Source organism: Balaenoptera acutorostrata, chromosome 9 (assembly GCF_949987535.1).
Source record: "Balaenoptera acutorostrata chromosome 9, mBalAcu1.1, whole genome shotgun sequence".
In the NCBI taxonomy this organism is placed as follows: Eukaryota; Metazoa; Chordata; class Mammalia; order Artiodactyla; family Balaenopteridae; genus Balaenoptera; species Balaenoptera acutorostrata.
Genome location: NC_080072.1, coordinates 222,572 through 238,544, shown reverse-complemented (window position 1 = coordinate 238,544; position 15,973 = coordinate 222,572). Strand labels below are relative to the sequence as shown.

At 52.8% G+C, this 15,973-nt stretch overlaps 1 protein-coding gene across 1 annotated transcript; it reads right to left on the bottom strand.

Moving 5' to 3' along the window:
• Positions 1-5,062: 5,062 nt before the first annotated feature.
• PSMD13 (proteasome 26S subunit, non-ATPase 13) lies at positions 5,063-15,461 on the bottom strand. The gene is made up of 13 exons (XM_007171210.3): positions 15,269-15,461; positions 13,760-13,838; positions 11,867-11,901; positions 11,728-11,783; positions 11,453-11,496; positions 11,182-11,268; positions 10,039-10,210; positions 8,918-8,997; positions 8,712-8,837; positions 7,081-7,143; positions 6,410-6,490; positions 6,119-6,235; positions 5,063-5,549 (listed from the first exon to the last, which is right to left on the bottom strand). The coding sequence occupies exons 1-13, from the start codon at positions 15,361-15,363 to the stop codon at positions 5,454-5,456; spliced, it is 1,131 nt and encodes a 376-aa protein (XP_007171272.1). The 5' UTR covers positions 15,364-15,461; the 3' UTR covers positions 5,063-5,453.
• Between the last annotated feature and the right edge of the window lie 512 nt (positions 15,462-15,973).

Below are 15,973 nucleotides of genomic sequence, written 5' to 3'. Positions count from 1 at the left end.
GGGTGTGCACGGTGGCTGGTCTACCCCCCCCGGACCTTCCCGGTGGCCTCGCAGCTCTGCAGGGGGGGGTGTGCACGGTGGCTGGTCTACCCACCCCGGACCTTCCCGGTGGCCTCGCAGCTCTGCAGGGGGGGGTGTGCACGGTGGCTGGTCTACCCCCCCCGGACCTTCCCGGTGGCCTCGCAGCTCTGCAGGGGGGGGTGTGCACGGTGGCTGGTCTACCCCCCCCGGACCTTCCCGGTGGCCTCGCAGCTCTGCAGGGGGGGGTGTGCACGGTGGCTGGTCTACCCCCCCCCGGACCTTCCCGGTGGCCTCGCAGCTCTGCAGGGGGGGTGTGCACGGTGGCTGGTCTACCCCCCCCGGACCTTCCCGGTGGCCTCGCAGCTCTGCAGGGGGGGGTGTGCACGGTGGCTGGTCTACCCCCCCCGGACCTTCCCGGTGGCCTCGCAGCTCTGCAGGGGGGGGTGTGCACGGTGGCTGGTCTACCCCCCCCCGGACCTTCCCGGTGGCCTCGCAGCTCTGCAGGGGGGGGTGTGCACGGTGGCTGGTCTACCCCCCCGGACCTTCCCGGTGGCCTCGCAGCTCTGCAGGGGGGGGTGTGCACGGTGGCTGGTCTACCCCCCCCGGACCTTCCCGGTGGCCTCGCAGCTCTGCAGGGGGGGTGTGCACGGTGGCTGGTCTACCCACCCCCGGACCTTCCCGGTGGCCTCGCAGCTCTGCAGGGGGGGTGTGCACGGTGGCTGGTCTACCCCCCCCGGACCTTCCCGGTGGCCTCGCAGCTCTGCAGGGGGGGTGTGCACGGTGGCTGGTCTACCCCCCCCGGACCTTCCCGGTGGCCTCGCAGCTCTGCAGGGGGGGTGTGCACGGTGGCTGGTCTACCCCCCCCGGACCTTCCCGGTGGCCTCGCAGCTCTGCGGGGGGGGGGTGTGCACGGTGGCTGGTCTACCCCCCCCCGGACCTTCCCGGTGGCCTCGCAGCTCTGCAGGGGCGGGTGTGCACGGTGGCTGGTCTACCCCCCCATCCCTGCCTCTCCCCACCCATGGGCAGCAGGGACAGGTCTAGGGTCTAGATCTAGATCATAGCTGGGGCCATGGATATGTGCTGAGGATGAACGGGGGACACTTCTGTCCACCAGAGCCCTGGGGAGCTCTTGCGAAACCTAACCTGTCCAGGACAGGCCAGAATAGGCCTGGCTGGCCCCAAGCCCTGTTCCCTCTCCATGGCTCAGTTTGTCCAGCTGTTACAGGGGCCCTTGTCCCCATCCTGCATCCGCAGGGCCTTTCACTACCTTGTTCAATGTGACCGCCACTTGGCCACCACCGCTTTCTCCACGGGGCACAGCGTTTTCTTTCCAGGAAAAGGCAGACTCCAGGACACAGGGCTGCACTCTGTGGGGGGTCAGCACGGCCGTGGGCATGAGGGAGAGGCTGGGCCAGGCTTCCCACCCCTGGCAGCCTGGGTGTGGGTGCAGGCAGCAGGGATCTGCAGAGTTTGGTTCTGGGGACTAAAAACCCGGCTGGGGTGTGGCCTGAAGCTGACTGCCATGGGTGGTAGGAGCCCCAGACGCTGCATGAATGGGAGGCGAGCAGCGCAGGTTTGTGCTTGGAAAGGTTGGTGGGAGGTGGACGTGAAGGGGCTGGAGCTGGCGTGGCTAGGCTGAGCACAGGCCTGCGAAGTCTCTCTCCCCTGGAGGGTGGCCCCTAGCTCCCCGGTCCTGGTCCTCACTCGGGCCTCACCCATCAGCCCTGCGCTGGCCAGGGACTTGCTTGCTAGACTGGGGCTGACGCCCCGGAGCACAGCGGGCACTCTGCTGCCCGCCCCCGCCCCCCGCCTACATGCCCACCCCACTCAAGCCGGGATGGGTGGAGGAGGCCTCCCTCAGAGCCAGGCCTGTGCGAGGGGGCGGGAGGCCTTATCTGTGAAAGAAGAAACTCCGCAGGCCGGGTGACTGACCCTCTCATCCACAGCCTTATCCCCAACTGGACCCCAAAGCTCTAATTAAAGGTTCAGGCAGAAGGGATTATTCGAGAGGAGGGCGAGAGCCCCCCACAGCCTGGGGCTGGCAACGAGGCCCAGCGTGGCTGGAACTAACATTCAGGACACACTCCCACCTCCGGCCTCCCAGGACTTGGCTTCTTCCTGGGAAACCAAGTCACAGGATGACGGTCAGGCTGGGGCCCTGGAAGCGGGGCTGGGAGCCCAGAAGCGAGTCCCGCGTTTAGAACGAGTGTGGCTTCTGGGGAAGAGCAAGGTAAGACGATGTCCCTTGCGGAACGTAGTCACATCGCCAATTTGCCGGCAAACCGACTGCGGTGGGATCATCCTTCGTGAGGATGGAGACTGTGGCCGAGTCTGGGGGCTTCGGACTGATGTGGTCGTCGTGTCCTGCTGCCGCCTGGCTCCTGGGCTCGGCCCGACGCTGATGTGGTCTGGAGACAGCTGAGGAGCACGCTCCGGGAAGTGGCCTTCATCACTCTCACCGGTAACCTTAGTCATTCTGATGGCGGAGTGTGATCCCGCAGTTTCCCGTCGTGTCTGATTCGACCCTGCACTCCTCCAACGTAACCCCATGCCTGGCATAGAGCCAAGGCTCCACCCAGCCCCCTAGCTGCCCACCTGCCCATCCATCCATCCAACACTGACTGAAAACCTGCCCTAGGCCCCAAAGACTCCGTGGTGAACACACCACTCCCTGACCCTGTGGGGCTGACACACCAGCTAAAACAAGACACGTCTGAGGAGACGTCATTTGATCAGAGCCTGCATGACCTGAAATCACAGGAAAACATGAGGGAAAGGCTCCCAGGCTAAGGCACCAGCATCGGGTGGAGAGGGGCCACAGCAGGGACTGGGCCTGGAGGCTGCTGGTCTGAGGCCCCTTCTCTCCCAGTTCCAAGCAGGTCTCCTTCTGCCAAGCCCTGTGACAGGAGGGGACAGCTGCGGCTGCCTCCTTGAGCTATAAAAAGCCCCAACAAGCAAGCGAGCAGAGGCCACGCCAAGCGCACACTGGAACTTCACCGGGCTAGGGAGGAGCTCGGCCCCGCAAGCATGCTGAGGTTGGCCCCTGCCGTCAGGCTGCTGAAAGCACCCCCGGGGGGCTGGGTGGTCCCCAAGGCACGCATCTCTGCCAAGCCGGCCAGAACACCCACTTCTCCAATGGTAGGTCCCACCAAGGCAGTGGGGCATGGGGTGGGGGTGGGGGGGTGGCCTGACCCAGGCATGGGGAGTGGGCAGTCCTGAGATGTTCTCAGGATGAGGTGGGTTTGGGGCAGGACACAGAGGGGAGAAGGGTGTCCTCTCAGACCTGCTTGTAGAGGGGATCCTGGTGCTGGGTCTCAGTCCCTTGGCTGGAACAGTGTCCCAAGTCCAAGAAAGGGGTCCCTCCAGCCATCGCCTGCAAGCCAGACTCCCAAGGCAGCCTGCAGAGTCAGCTGGGGGGTGGGAGGCTCTCTGTTCTCAGGCCCCTACTTGCCGTCTGGCAAACAGTGGTGCTGACGGCTGGGCTTGGAGGGCGCTCAGTGCATCTCGTTTACCACCCGTTAAAGGGGAAGAGTGGGCTGCTTTGAGGGTCCGTGAGAGTACAGGTGAAAATGCAAACCTGTGACCCTGGAGCTCCAGCAGAGTCAACAACTCTCTCTATTTTAAGCATAAACAAACCAAGGTCTAGAAGGTCATCTCCCAAGGTCATAAGGCTAGGACTGAACACAGCCTACTGTCCCTGTTCTGGCAACGTCGCTCTGAAACCTCTGGGAGTGAAAGTCAAAGGGAAGGTTTGGGCTCCAACTTGGCGTCTGATTCACTCGGGGGAGGGGTGGGGCGACTGGTCCAGGCTGTTTCAGGCAGAAACAATGCAGGTGAAATATAGCTCGCGCTTCAGAGCCTGGCTCTGAGGGTGCAGCCACTGAGAAAGAACGCAGGGTGCCAGGTGGGATGGCCTCTGAATACATGCATGCATGTGTGCTCGTATGCGCGTGAGCGAGTGCACACACACACACACACACACGGAATCCCACCCAGGCTTTCAAATAGGACCGCCACTCAGAGAAAGGGCCCTGGACTTGTTCCAAGCAACTTAACACACGCCTGACACGCAGTCCGCAGGTGACCAGAAGGGAGGGTGCACGTAACGCCTGGTGGGAAGGAGTTCAAGGTCCAGGCACAGGCCAGGCTCTTGGGCAGGGGGTGGGGCTGTGAGGAGAGGCCCCACCTACAGACTGGAGCCCAGCAGGCTGTCCTCCCTCATGACCGCAGGGGTCACTGCTCACACCTCGCAGGCCTCTCCACCTGACACCCGGTAAGTCTGTCTGGGGCAGACGGCGTGAACACGGCTGGGCCGAGGGTCCAACGGGTGCCAAGGGGGCAGGGCAGCCTGTCTAGCTCTCCACGCTGCTCTGGTTAGGCCCCAGGTTCAGAGGCAGGCAGCCTGGGCCTAGTGGACTCATGTGCGTTTTCTCAACCCAGGAGCAGGCCATCGGGCTCTCTGTGCTGTTCCTCGGCTTCCTGATTCCTGCAGGCTGGGTCCTGTACCACCTGGAGAGCTACAAGAAGAGCTCCATAGCATGAAGGCTCCACAGTCACGGCTCCAGGCACAGACTGGAAGATCGGATTAAACCCATCCTTCCTCCTAACGTTTCCTTGGTGATTCTTTGTGTATGTGCATCTCCACCCCGCACCGCCTGCCCCGACGCCTGGCACCCGGCTGTCTGAGGGCTGGTTCCTGTCAGCGCCCGGGCACTCAGGCCACAGAAGCTGCCAGCTAGGTGGCAACGGGGTAGACACCTGTCAGAAGGAATAGACACCACGTCTCTCTGAGCGACAAGAAAGGCAGGACTCGCTTCCTCAGCCGCCGTGCCCACCGCCCTCCGCTCTGGCTCTGCCCTGTGCCCTGTGTGGGCAGGGATGCCCCTTCCTCAGAGTAGAGGGTGAGGAAAACCAAGGCCAAATCCCCACCAAGCTCTCCCGAGGTTCCACCTCCTGCTTTGTAATCACTCTAGGCATAGGCTTGACCTGGGCGCTAAGCCTAAGGAGACAGAACCACGAAAAGGACAGAGCAAGGCATTAGTTACAGAAACATTCTCAAACCACGTTGGAAAACACGTTCACACAGGTGATGTAATGGAGGCCAACCCTGGAGTGGGCCCCCTGCACACTAGGGCTGCCCCTTCTGACTCCGGGGGCGGGGGGCCCACACTCCTGCTACCTCGTCACTGAGCCCGGCGGCTCCTCCCCACTGCAGGCTACGGAGACACCCACAAAGGAGGCGTCTGCCTGTGGCTGGGCGCCCCCATCGATGACAGTCCTCTGTGACAGTCTTCACAGCACGAACAACAGTCCCTGCTCCAAACTGAATCCCACCCCCCACCCCCCACAATTAAACGCAGGTCTTCTCAGCTGCCAGTTTTACCAGCCGTGACACACCTCCCCACAGACAGGGCAGCGCAGGGCAGGGGAGACTAGGTGAGGATGTCGTGGGCCTGATGCTCCACCAGCATCTCCATGCTCTTCACGTCGGTGCACCAGAACTCCAGGCGGTCCTTCATCCCCTTGATCTGAGGGCAAACCAGGACACACGTGTCTTAAGGCCCTTGGGAATCACAGCACCTGACGGGGCAGTCCTAAATTTCCAGCTAATCCTTTAGGGCAGCATTAATAAAAAGGACATCAGAGCTGGGAAAGCGGGGTGTGTGAGATGGGATTATCCCAGCCAATTCTTATCAGAAGGACATGAGGAAAAACTTGCATGAAAGAAAACAGGCAAGAAGAGAGGAAATCCAGAGGATTAAATTTCCAGCAAATATAAATAAGATGGATATGAGCTCAGATCACGGAACCAGGAAAGTACTTGATCGGAGCACCAATTTAAAGATTAAAAGGCATCACCAGCACGACCAGCACTGCTGTCACAATGCGCTTTAAACGCAGGGTTCAAATCTCAAGCTTGCACTAAATTAGGTTCTTTGAAAAGCCCTTATAGTCCCTAGAGCAGTAATTCATTCTCTGAAATCTCTTGTCTAATGATGCTTTCTTCCTAAGTGGCTTCCATCCAGATGAAACTAAGGCAGCACAGATACAACCCAAAACACCCACGAAGTTGAACCATGTATTTCAAGCACATCACCTGCTGCAAATCCAGCACGCGGGGCTGCACCCAGGTCATGTGAACGCGCTTATCCACCTCGTCAATACTGCCTCTCACCAGCCCCACCGACAGGGCCTTCATCACCAGCAGCTCCACCTGCGCAGAGGGGGGCCGTGTACGACACGTTGGTGCCAGTGCGCGCGCCCGTGGGCCCCGCCAGCCGTGAAACGCAAGGGGAACAAGGGGCAGTTTCCTGCTCACACAGGAGTCCTGACTGCCCCCGAGGAGCAGCTTTGCTGCTGCGACATCCCGAGTCTAAGAACTTTATACCTCATTCACGGTGATTTTCGCACTCTTGGCAACTTCTTCAAAAGTGAGTTGTCTATGATTGGCAGGTCGTGTGAAAGTCATCTGAAAAAAATTTTTGTTTATTAACTATTTTTCCATAAAAAGATTGTCAGAGAACTGATTGATAAGGATATGTCTGTCAATACTTGCTCTGAAAATACAGACCTTATCAGTACCACACATACTAAAATGTTCTTAATATTAGTCATATATCTTATCTCACTAAGCTTTCAATTCCTAGATAAGAAGGTGAAATACGCTTTATGGTAGTTTTCTACGATAGTCACTGTTCGTTTCCCGAACAAGTACTTGAGGCTGCCATGTGCCAGGGCTGTACCTGGAGCTGGGGATTCCGTGGGGAACTAGAAACACAAGGTCCCTTTTCTCAAGAAGCCTAAGTTCTAGTGTGGGAAACCAGATGAGCATGCAGACAAAGAACGGCAAGTGCAACGAGGGGGCAGCTCCCGCAGCGCAGGTGGTCGGGGGATACCTCTCTGAGGCGGCGTCATCTAAGCTGAGAGCCAAACACAAACTAAAAAAGCAAGTGCGGGCAGAGGAAGAGGAAAGGTGCTGGAGAGGGTGCGGGCCAGGAGAGCTAGCCGCCCAGCTCCGGCTGCGCCCGAGGGCCTGGAAGTGGGCGGGGCCTCGCTTACCTCCATGAGACACAGCAACTGGATTTTCCTCAGAAGCTGGGCCTCGCTGGCTGCTAAATCAGGCTGCAAAGCGAAACGGTACCAGTTACCTGACCTGGCTTTGAAATTCTTTCTACAGCCGTCAACTGAACAAAAAGAAACTGGGCAGGTCCAAACACTTTAGCTCACTGAGGCTCATTATTCGCTTCAAGTGATGTGAACTTCACTTTTCTCAGGAAATCATTAGAACAAGGCCTTCTTCTAATGCTTAGTTGAAGGCCTAAGGATTTTCCAAGACAAGGAGTTTACAAGGTAAGACTTGTGCTGCTGTCACAAACACCAGGGAGCGGGCCCACGGGGTGTATGTGGGCGTTGCAAGAGGACTCTCGCGCGAGGAAAGGCAGGGAGGGCACAGCCGATGCCCGAGCGGGTCTGGGTGCAGTGCCTGCTCAGCCAGCTCGGGGTCAACGGGGCCGCCGAGGAACACACTGCTGAAGTGCCAGACACTCGTTCTGAACTGAAAGAGCAAGTTAGTAATCCGTCACGAAAAGCAGCATTGTCATGAGAACCACAGAGCACCTCTGCACAACCTGTACAACCTCCTTGCAGCTGGGTCTAAAGGTTACTTGCTGAGCACAGAGCCAAACCGTGGAGAGCGGCTTCCCTGATGCAGATGTTTAGTAGCTCAGAGCCCGACACGGGCAGCCCTGACAGCGGCACCTCTGCTACGGCCGTGGACGAGTCAAGCGCTTCAGAAAGGGCCCCTCCCCCGGCACGAGCTCTTGCTGCCTGGCCAGACACCGCTGGCAAGCACCTCCCAAGCTCCCACTCCTCCTGGCATCTCCGTGCCAGCCGTCTTTCTTTCTGAGTGGTACACCTTCCTGAGACGCCGACACACAGGCCTCGTTCGGCTGGCTGCATCCGCTTTCTGCCTCTTCACAGCCCACTGTTATCTACTCTGTGCCCTTACGTGTCAGTCCTACAAGTTCACCTTGAACTTTGAGAAGATGGAAAGTTCCAGAAAAGTACAAAGACTATAACACAACCACAATTCCTATCACCACTAACATTTTAGTAATTATTTGCTTCTAATAATTTCATTTAAAAAGAGTAACCTTCCTGTTAAACCTCAAATCCTTGTCAAGTGCTCTCCTCACTGAGTCCCACTCAACGCAGGCTCCTTCCCCCATGCAGACCCCTCTCCCCCTGCTCCCCGCCCCACGATCTCCCCGTTCCCGTCACTCACTCGCTCTGGCCCCACGTGCCCTAGCTCACTTTGCCGACACGCTGAGAGCTTCCTCTCCCCCTGCTAAACACGCCCTTCCATACTCGTCACTAGCTACTTCCCACTCGTTCCTAAGGTCACACACAGAGCAGTCCTGCTCTGGGGAGGCTTCCGGTGACACCCCTCCACCCAACACAGGCGAAGCTCTCTCTGCTTGTGGCCCTGAGCGTGGCCACAGTAACCGAGGCCACAGCAACCGAGCTACCACAGTAACCGAGGCCACAGTAACCGAGCTACCACAGCAGCGCATCAGCGACCGAGCCACCTGCTCGATGAGAGCAAAGTGGCGGGTAGAGGGAAGGCGCTCAACAGACGGCAGACACACGAGCTCCACGCGGGGGCTCCGCCAGCCCCGCCGGTGGCTGACCTGCTGGCCCCAGGCGGTCTTCAGAGTCTGGAATCGCTCTACGTTGCCGCTGTTAAAGGCATAGAGGGTGTCAATCAGCCACTGCCGGTCAGTGTTCCTCAGCGACTCCAGCACGGGGTGCATGAGCTGTGAGGACGGAGACGGTCAGCTGACAGAAAGCCACAGTCTCCCCCGTGTTAAGGAATCTGTACCCCAGGTCCACGTACCAGCTCTCCGAAGTTGAAGACCCCCTCGCCAAGGAGTCCCGCCAGGCCCAGCGTGAAAGCTCTCTCCTGCTGCTCAGACACTGCGGCGACAACACGGCTCCAGTTACACGCCAGCCACGAGACTCAGTCCTGTCTGGCTTTAGAACTCTCACAGAAAACGTAAAGACACTGTTCTGTGTGATGGTTGTATGACAAAGCCCTAAGATTAGGCATCTCTTTTAAAGTACTGGATTGACTTAGTTATACCTGGAACCACATAAATGGCTTTTGTGGGAAAGGCATTCATTGCTTATTTTTACCGAACTATACATGAATCTACTGACATTTTCAGCCTGTCTACTGCCTGGCGGGGGGCTCCTCAGCCCCCTGGCCTGCCGCAGGAAGCAGCACCACTTATTTATCTCCGAGCCACCACATTTAGCCTCTTTTGACTAGAACTCTGTTCCCTTATTCTCTTGACACATTAGTTGCTTTTTCCAATATATTTTGTTCCCTTATACTCTTGACCACATTTGTTGCTTTTTCTAATGTATTTTCCTTGAGATGCAGCAATTAAAACTGTACTAACAATTTTAGAAGTTGCTGGTCCCCTTAGCTTCAACAGTATACTGTGAAAAACATCTAAAATATGCTGAAATTGGCTAAATTTCTTTTCTAAACACATATTCCTTGCACTTTTCCCAAAAGTCACTGCTCACTTTTCTTTCCACCCTCAAACCCTTGAAAATTCCATAATTTATTCCCCTGGGTCCAGCATTTCAGCTTTTACGACAAGAGTCCCAGGTTCAGGGATCTCACCGGGCCCTCCGTCCTGCGAGGGCTTAAGGCACCCACATCACTGTCCTGCTCACAGAGGCCTCTGGCTCAGAGAACAGAGGGACCTGGAGAAGGGGCAGTAAAGGGGCTACGAGGTGCGAGCCTCATTTTCACCTGAATTAAACGCTGAAGACAAATACAATGCAGAAACGAAGCTTAAACAACTCTTCCCACCACATGGACTTTCTTCTAAAAGGAATGAACACATCTGAATAATTCCTGAGATCAGCTGCCTCAGGCATGTCACAGCTGCTATGTCGTGTGAGTGAGCTCCTCGTGTGACATGGACTTTTTGGCCACGTTACCTGGCAGATCCTTGATGTCAACACAGCCCAGAAACCGCAGCGCATCTTTGTAGTAGGATGCGTGGTTTCCGATTGTTTGATAGTATTTACTGGAGAGGTCGTAGAAACGACTGTGAACAGATGTCACCCCAGGGAGGTTATTGAGCATTTCTTCAACATCTTCAATTGTTTCCTACACACAGGAAGTGAGATTGCCTTTCTTTGTAACTTGAAACATTTTTCAAGTAACATATGACAAGATGAAAAGCAAAAACCACAAATGACTGATAAATCTGACTACGTTAAAATGGAAAACTTCAGTTCATCCAAAACACAGATAAAAGAACAAAGACAAGCTATAGACTATGAAAAGATATTTAAAGCACATGCAACCCATAGGGGAATATGACCAAAGCTAAGTAAAAAACTCTTAAAAATCAAGAGAAGATAAGCAACACAGAAAAATGGGCAAAAGAAAAGATAAAACGGGCAATTTATAGAAGTGGAGACATGAGCAGAGTGGTCAATAAACCACCAGTAATCAAGAAATGTAAAGTGCACTTTCAGTGAGATACCATCTCATCTCAACACATCAGTACGAACTGAGCAGCCTGAAAATATCAAGTGTTGAAGGTGTGGAGCTTCGGGAGTGCCTGTATGACGCACTGACCACATAAGTTGGTCTGCTATCCATATTCACACCTATCCCCAAAATTACACTAAAATGAAAGTAAGAAAGGCATAAACACAGACAGGAATCTTCAACAATGATAATTAGGAAGCAGAGAGGGCTGGGTCAATGGTGAACGGCAAGAACCCACGTGCTGTGGACCACTGGAGGCCGTGTGGGCTCCTGCTGGATGGGCGTGCTGTGGTCACACAGGGGAGAACTCTGTTTAAGGGCAACAGGCATCGTGTCAACAACTTATTCTTAAGTGGTTTTGAAAAGAAAAAAAAAAACCACACACACACAGAACGACAAGGCAAAGTGGTGAAATGTCAACAATGGGAGTCTGAGGTAAGGGTAGAGGAGAGTTCTTTTGCTATTTTTGCAACTTTCTTGTAATTTAAAATTATTTAAAAATAAATAGTTAAACAAGAAAAATCGGATTTTTGCCCCCTACAACTTTAAACAACGATAAACCTGTACTGCGGCAATCTCACCTTTGTAACTTGTAGGTCCCCGATATTTAATTTTAGAGCTCCAATTGCGGTTTTACACAGGATCACTGCCTCATCGCTACTTTTCACCTAAAGAATCAGAAACAAGGGAGCCTCAGAACCGTGGGCAGTAGACTAACAAGGAAGGTATCTGAACACTGATTTAACCTGCAGGACTAGAGACACGCTGGTCTCTAGAGTTGTGACAGTGAGCACAGACACAAACTATAAGTCAAACATATTTTAAAAGATCTGGCTCAAACTTCACATTTACCTTCTCACGAGTCTTTTCCAGAAAAGTAAGAGCCACATTAGGATCTAGAAAAGAGAGAACAAAGTCAGAAGAACCACCAACAGAGTATCTTTACAGATTAGTTTCTACCAACCAGGACATTTTTAGGTGGGATAATCTTTAGGTTTAGACCATAAAATACAAAACTTAGAATTTTATGTTTTCTACTGAAATGCAAAAGTTCAAATAACTTATACTTCAAGATCATTTAAATTACCATTAGGATCTGTTCCTTTATGAAACAAAGTGAGACTCACCAGTCATCTGTCTAACTACATGAAGAATGATTTCTACCAGGGACAAAGGATTCACCCTGAAATAAAAACCACATCTTTGAGTGTCAACAAATATCAATGTATCCATTTTCAAAAACAAAAACTGACAAAAGAGTTTTACCTGTGTTCAAATTCACTGATGAAGTTTTCATAAAGCTGTGGAACCAAAACATGGAGAGTAGTTACAGGACGTCTTTCACTCGGCAAAAGCAAAACTTCAGACACTACCATGATGCCCATTGCGCAATAGGCACTGCATAAATGTTTACTGAATGACAGAAGACCCATATTGGGGCTTATTAAGTTCACAGAAACGATCACCAATAAATTACTGAAGAAAGCTACGGGGTTTTTTTTTGGCTTTGGGAATTAGAACCCTGCCCTGTGAGAATCTCCTGAAGACCAACTTCTCTATTCGTCCTCCAAAGTATGTTGAGTAAAACAGACTATCAGTTTGAAAGGTTCACTAACCTGACAGAGGTTAGAAGGTTGCAGGCTAATTACGTCCCATTATCAAATGTCTTAGCCATGCAGTAAACATTTGAGCACTTACTCAGACCCTTTGCTAGGCGCTACAGACACAGAATGTATAAGACAAAAGCTGGGCTTTTAAGGAGCTTCTGGCCTAGTAAAGAGAGACTTGCAAACAAATAAGTGACAACACTGTGAGTTAAAAAGCAAGGAAAAAAGCACATAGCTGGATCAGCCAATGAGAGAGGTTGCAAATATTCTGCTATGAGTAGAAAGTGACTTAAAGACAAGAAGCCAAAGAAGAGAGATGAACAATTATGAATTATCCATAACTATGATACAGAACCTTGGGGAACAAATATTAAGACAGCTCTAATTTATCATTTTCCCACATATTCCAAAAGACAACATGCCCAGCAAAATCTCCAGGCTTACAGATGATTACAAGTTGCTTTGAGCAGTACAATGTCAAACTGGTAGATATAAACCACAAGAAAATCTTAGAAGCCCAGATGGTGGAATAACAAAGTGGTAAGCTTCACTGTGAGCACATATAAAGTAATGTATTCAGGGCAAATAATTCAAACTATCATTATGAACTAGCTTGCAGTTCCAATGCATGAATCAGTTCCTCTGATTCATCCAGACTCCAAGAGAAAGACAAGGAGAGATGTCAGGAAAGACTTCGAAGAGTAGGCTACCAGTGAACAAATCTGGGGTGGGGGTGGGTTTGTCAGGAGATCTGGGAAAGGCTGGGGCAGAGAGTGTATTTTTCTGTTGACAAAATTCTAGAAGTGCTCTATTACAGAGGCAGCATGATACTAAGCAGCATTCCCCCTCCAGGCCTCCTGTCCCCCAGGGAAGCACACCTTCCACACTGCCCAGGACGAAGTGTTCGGGCAAACAAGCAGAGTCAGTGGGGGAGAGGGAAGAGGAGTGATGGCAGTTATGAACAGTTGTCCACCTTCCCTGTGGTCCAGTGGTTGAGACTCCGCGTTCCCAATGCAGGGGGCCCGGGTTTGAACCCTGGTCAGGGAACTAGATCCTGAATGCCGCAGCTAAGAGCCCGCATGCTGCAACTAGATCTCGCACGTGGCAACGAAGATTCCTCGTGCCCCAACTAAAACCCAGCACAGCCAAATAAATTAAAAAAAAAAATCTATAAACAATAAGATACAGGGGCATGGTAAGAGAGAGCATTTTAGGTTGGGATTTCAGAAGAAGCCATAATGTCTGTGTTTGAATCCTCTTCTGTCACTTATTAGCTGTGATCTATGGCAAGTCACTTAATCTCTTGGTGTCTGCCTCTACATCAAAAAAAAAATAGGACAGAAATAGGACAGCAGTAGTACTTATCTCCCAACGTTGTTACAAGGAGTGAATGAGTAAATGTGTAAAGCACTCAGAACAAACGGCACCTGACAAAAAGGGGTGGCTGAATAGGCTTATTGTTATAGATATTATTATTGTGAAGCCCACCTATTATTTTAAAAAGTACTTGGACACATTTATATACTCTGACCTAGCATGGCAAATCATTTACCTTAATGAGACCATCTCCTTGGGCAAAGCATGGGTCCTGCACAAAATCAAGCACCTGAAGTGTCAGCTGATGCCACAACCTGAAAAACACAAGGCTCTTAAGACCTATAACCTAGCATCAGTCACAGACATCTTCACCCTTGATGGTCCTATCAAATAACAAATACTAACCAGTCTCTACTGTGTAATACAAGAATGCTAAAGCAGATGCTTTTTAAAGCTGAGTTCTTTCCCTGGCTCTGCTACTCAATGGTTATGTCACCTTGAGATCACTTAACCTCTCTAAGACTCAGTTTCCTCAGCTATAAATGGAGAACACCTTTCCAGACTACCTCAAAGGGTTATTGAGAGGCTTGACTGGAAACAAGAACTCTGGGATCATACATACCTAATTTGAAATCCTGGCTCTTCTACCTATTAGTTGAGTATCTCAGGGAAGGAGCTTAAACTGAGCTTCAGCTTCCTCATCTTTAAACAGGATGAAGGACTGAATGAGCTAATACAGAAAGCCTCTAGAACAATGACGTAGCACATCTGAAACCAAAGGCTAATTTCTAAGAGTGCAAATAAAATGCTCTGAAAAATACAAAGTACTACACAAGCAATTATTTGCCAAAAACTAAGAATTTTCTCTCAAAAACTGCTAATAGCAGAAGGCTGCTGAACATCATGAAAACACGTACTGAATATCCACGTGAGAGGCACTATGCTAAAGGCTAGGGCTGTTAACAGGGAGGTATTACAAGAGGTGTATTTTTCCATGGAACATCACTAAACCAATGCCAGCAACTCATTCTATTCATTTAAAAAGAGGTTATTGCTTAGCAACTGAGAATTTAATTGTTCTGAAATTCACCCTGTTTCTAAGCAAAACCAAACTCTGAGATCTCTCTAGGGGCACAAAGCCCAACATGAAATGCAATAAAAAGTATGGGCCATGGGAGAGGGGAGAAGTGGTTGCACCCCACCGTGTAACCAGAGGCAGAATCAACAGGGGAAAAACCCCACAAAACTGCACTGGCCTCTGGTTTATCTGTTCCAGACCGCCGAGAAAGATAGCTGTAGGTACAGTGCCACTATGACAAAGCTAAGTACAAGACACCGGTATCTGTTATACAAAATGTATGGCAGCCTGACCCCGAAAGGGTGTTTTGCTTGTTTGACTGGAATCAAGAGCTAAAATCACAGCCCTGAACCGTTTTCGTAAGACCAGAAGGAAGGGGAGTTTCGAAGTCTCAGTCACAGCCCCTCGGTCTGGAAGGCAGTGAACCCTAGATCCCAAAACCCAGCCTACGGCTCTCCTCCTCGGTCCTTGCGAGATGTCACCCCTCTCCCTCGTCGGCCCTGCCTTCCGGGTTCCTCAGCGCACCTCCTCGGTCTAGCCTGTCCCCACTCTCTCCACACGGGTCTGAGCGCCCTCAGTCCATCAAGGTCCCGGGCCCCCCCCCGTCCCCACTCCGTGTCGCTCTCCTATCCCAGGACGCCCGGGTCCCCTTGGCTCGGCGCTCACTTCTTCGTGTAGAGCTCCTCCAGACGGTGCCACACGGCGGCCTGGCCGGGCCCGGAGCTCTGGCTCTGCTGTAAGAAGCCGGGTACGTCCTTCATGACGGGAGGAAGACCCCGGGACAGCGGTACTGCGGAAACTGCAGGGCCGCGGAGTACGGCTGCCAGAAGTGCTCACTCACTTCCGGCGCCGCGTCGCGCGGGGCAGGCCGGGAACGCCATACGCGACGTGGGGCGCCCGCTGGTTGTCATGGTAACCGCGCCTAGTTCCTTCGGGCAGAGTTCTCCTCAGGGTTTGTACCGGAATCCCCTGGCAGCTGGCCGTGCTACTGTGGCGTTGAAGAGTACGGGCGCCTGGGTCGAACCAGCCATCGACTGGCTGTGTGGCCTCGGCCTTTGTGACCCAATGTTCCCGATTCAAGTGGGATGATAACAATACTACCTTCCTAGTAGTGGCTTGCGAGGACTAAGTGTAACTATGATGCCTGTCCATAGAAAGCACTCCCGAAGTGTTAGTTACCATCGCCATCTCAACTGAAAAAAGGCGGGAGCGAGGGTAGAGAAATGCAGGTTCCTGGTTTGGTCTTGGGTACCAGAGGAGAGAGATCATCAGACTAGAAAAGCGGCCCCACCTTGCGTCCACCTCCACCTGGGCTGCCGGGGCCGGGGAAGAGAGCGCGAGGCTGTGGTAAGGGCTTGCGGGGGCGGGGCG

Excerpts from the sequence above, each read along its gene's own strand:
- PSMD13 (XM_007171210.3), bottom strand. The coding sequence starts at position 15,363 with ATGAAGGACGTACCCGGCTTCTTACAGCAGAGCCAGAGCTCCGGGCCC. Across the intron at positions 10,211-11,181 it reads GGGACCTACAAGTTACAAAG|GAAACAATTGAAGATGTTGA; the intron begins GTGAGATTGCCG and ends TCCTGTGTGTAG. Across the intron at positions 6,236-6,409 it reads CGAAAATCACCGTGAATGAG|GTGGAGCTGCTGGTGATGAA; the intron begins GTATAAAGTTCT and ends CCCTCTGCGCAG.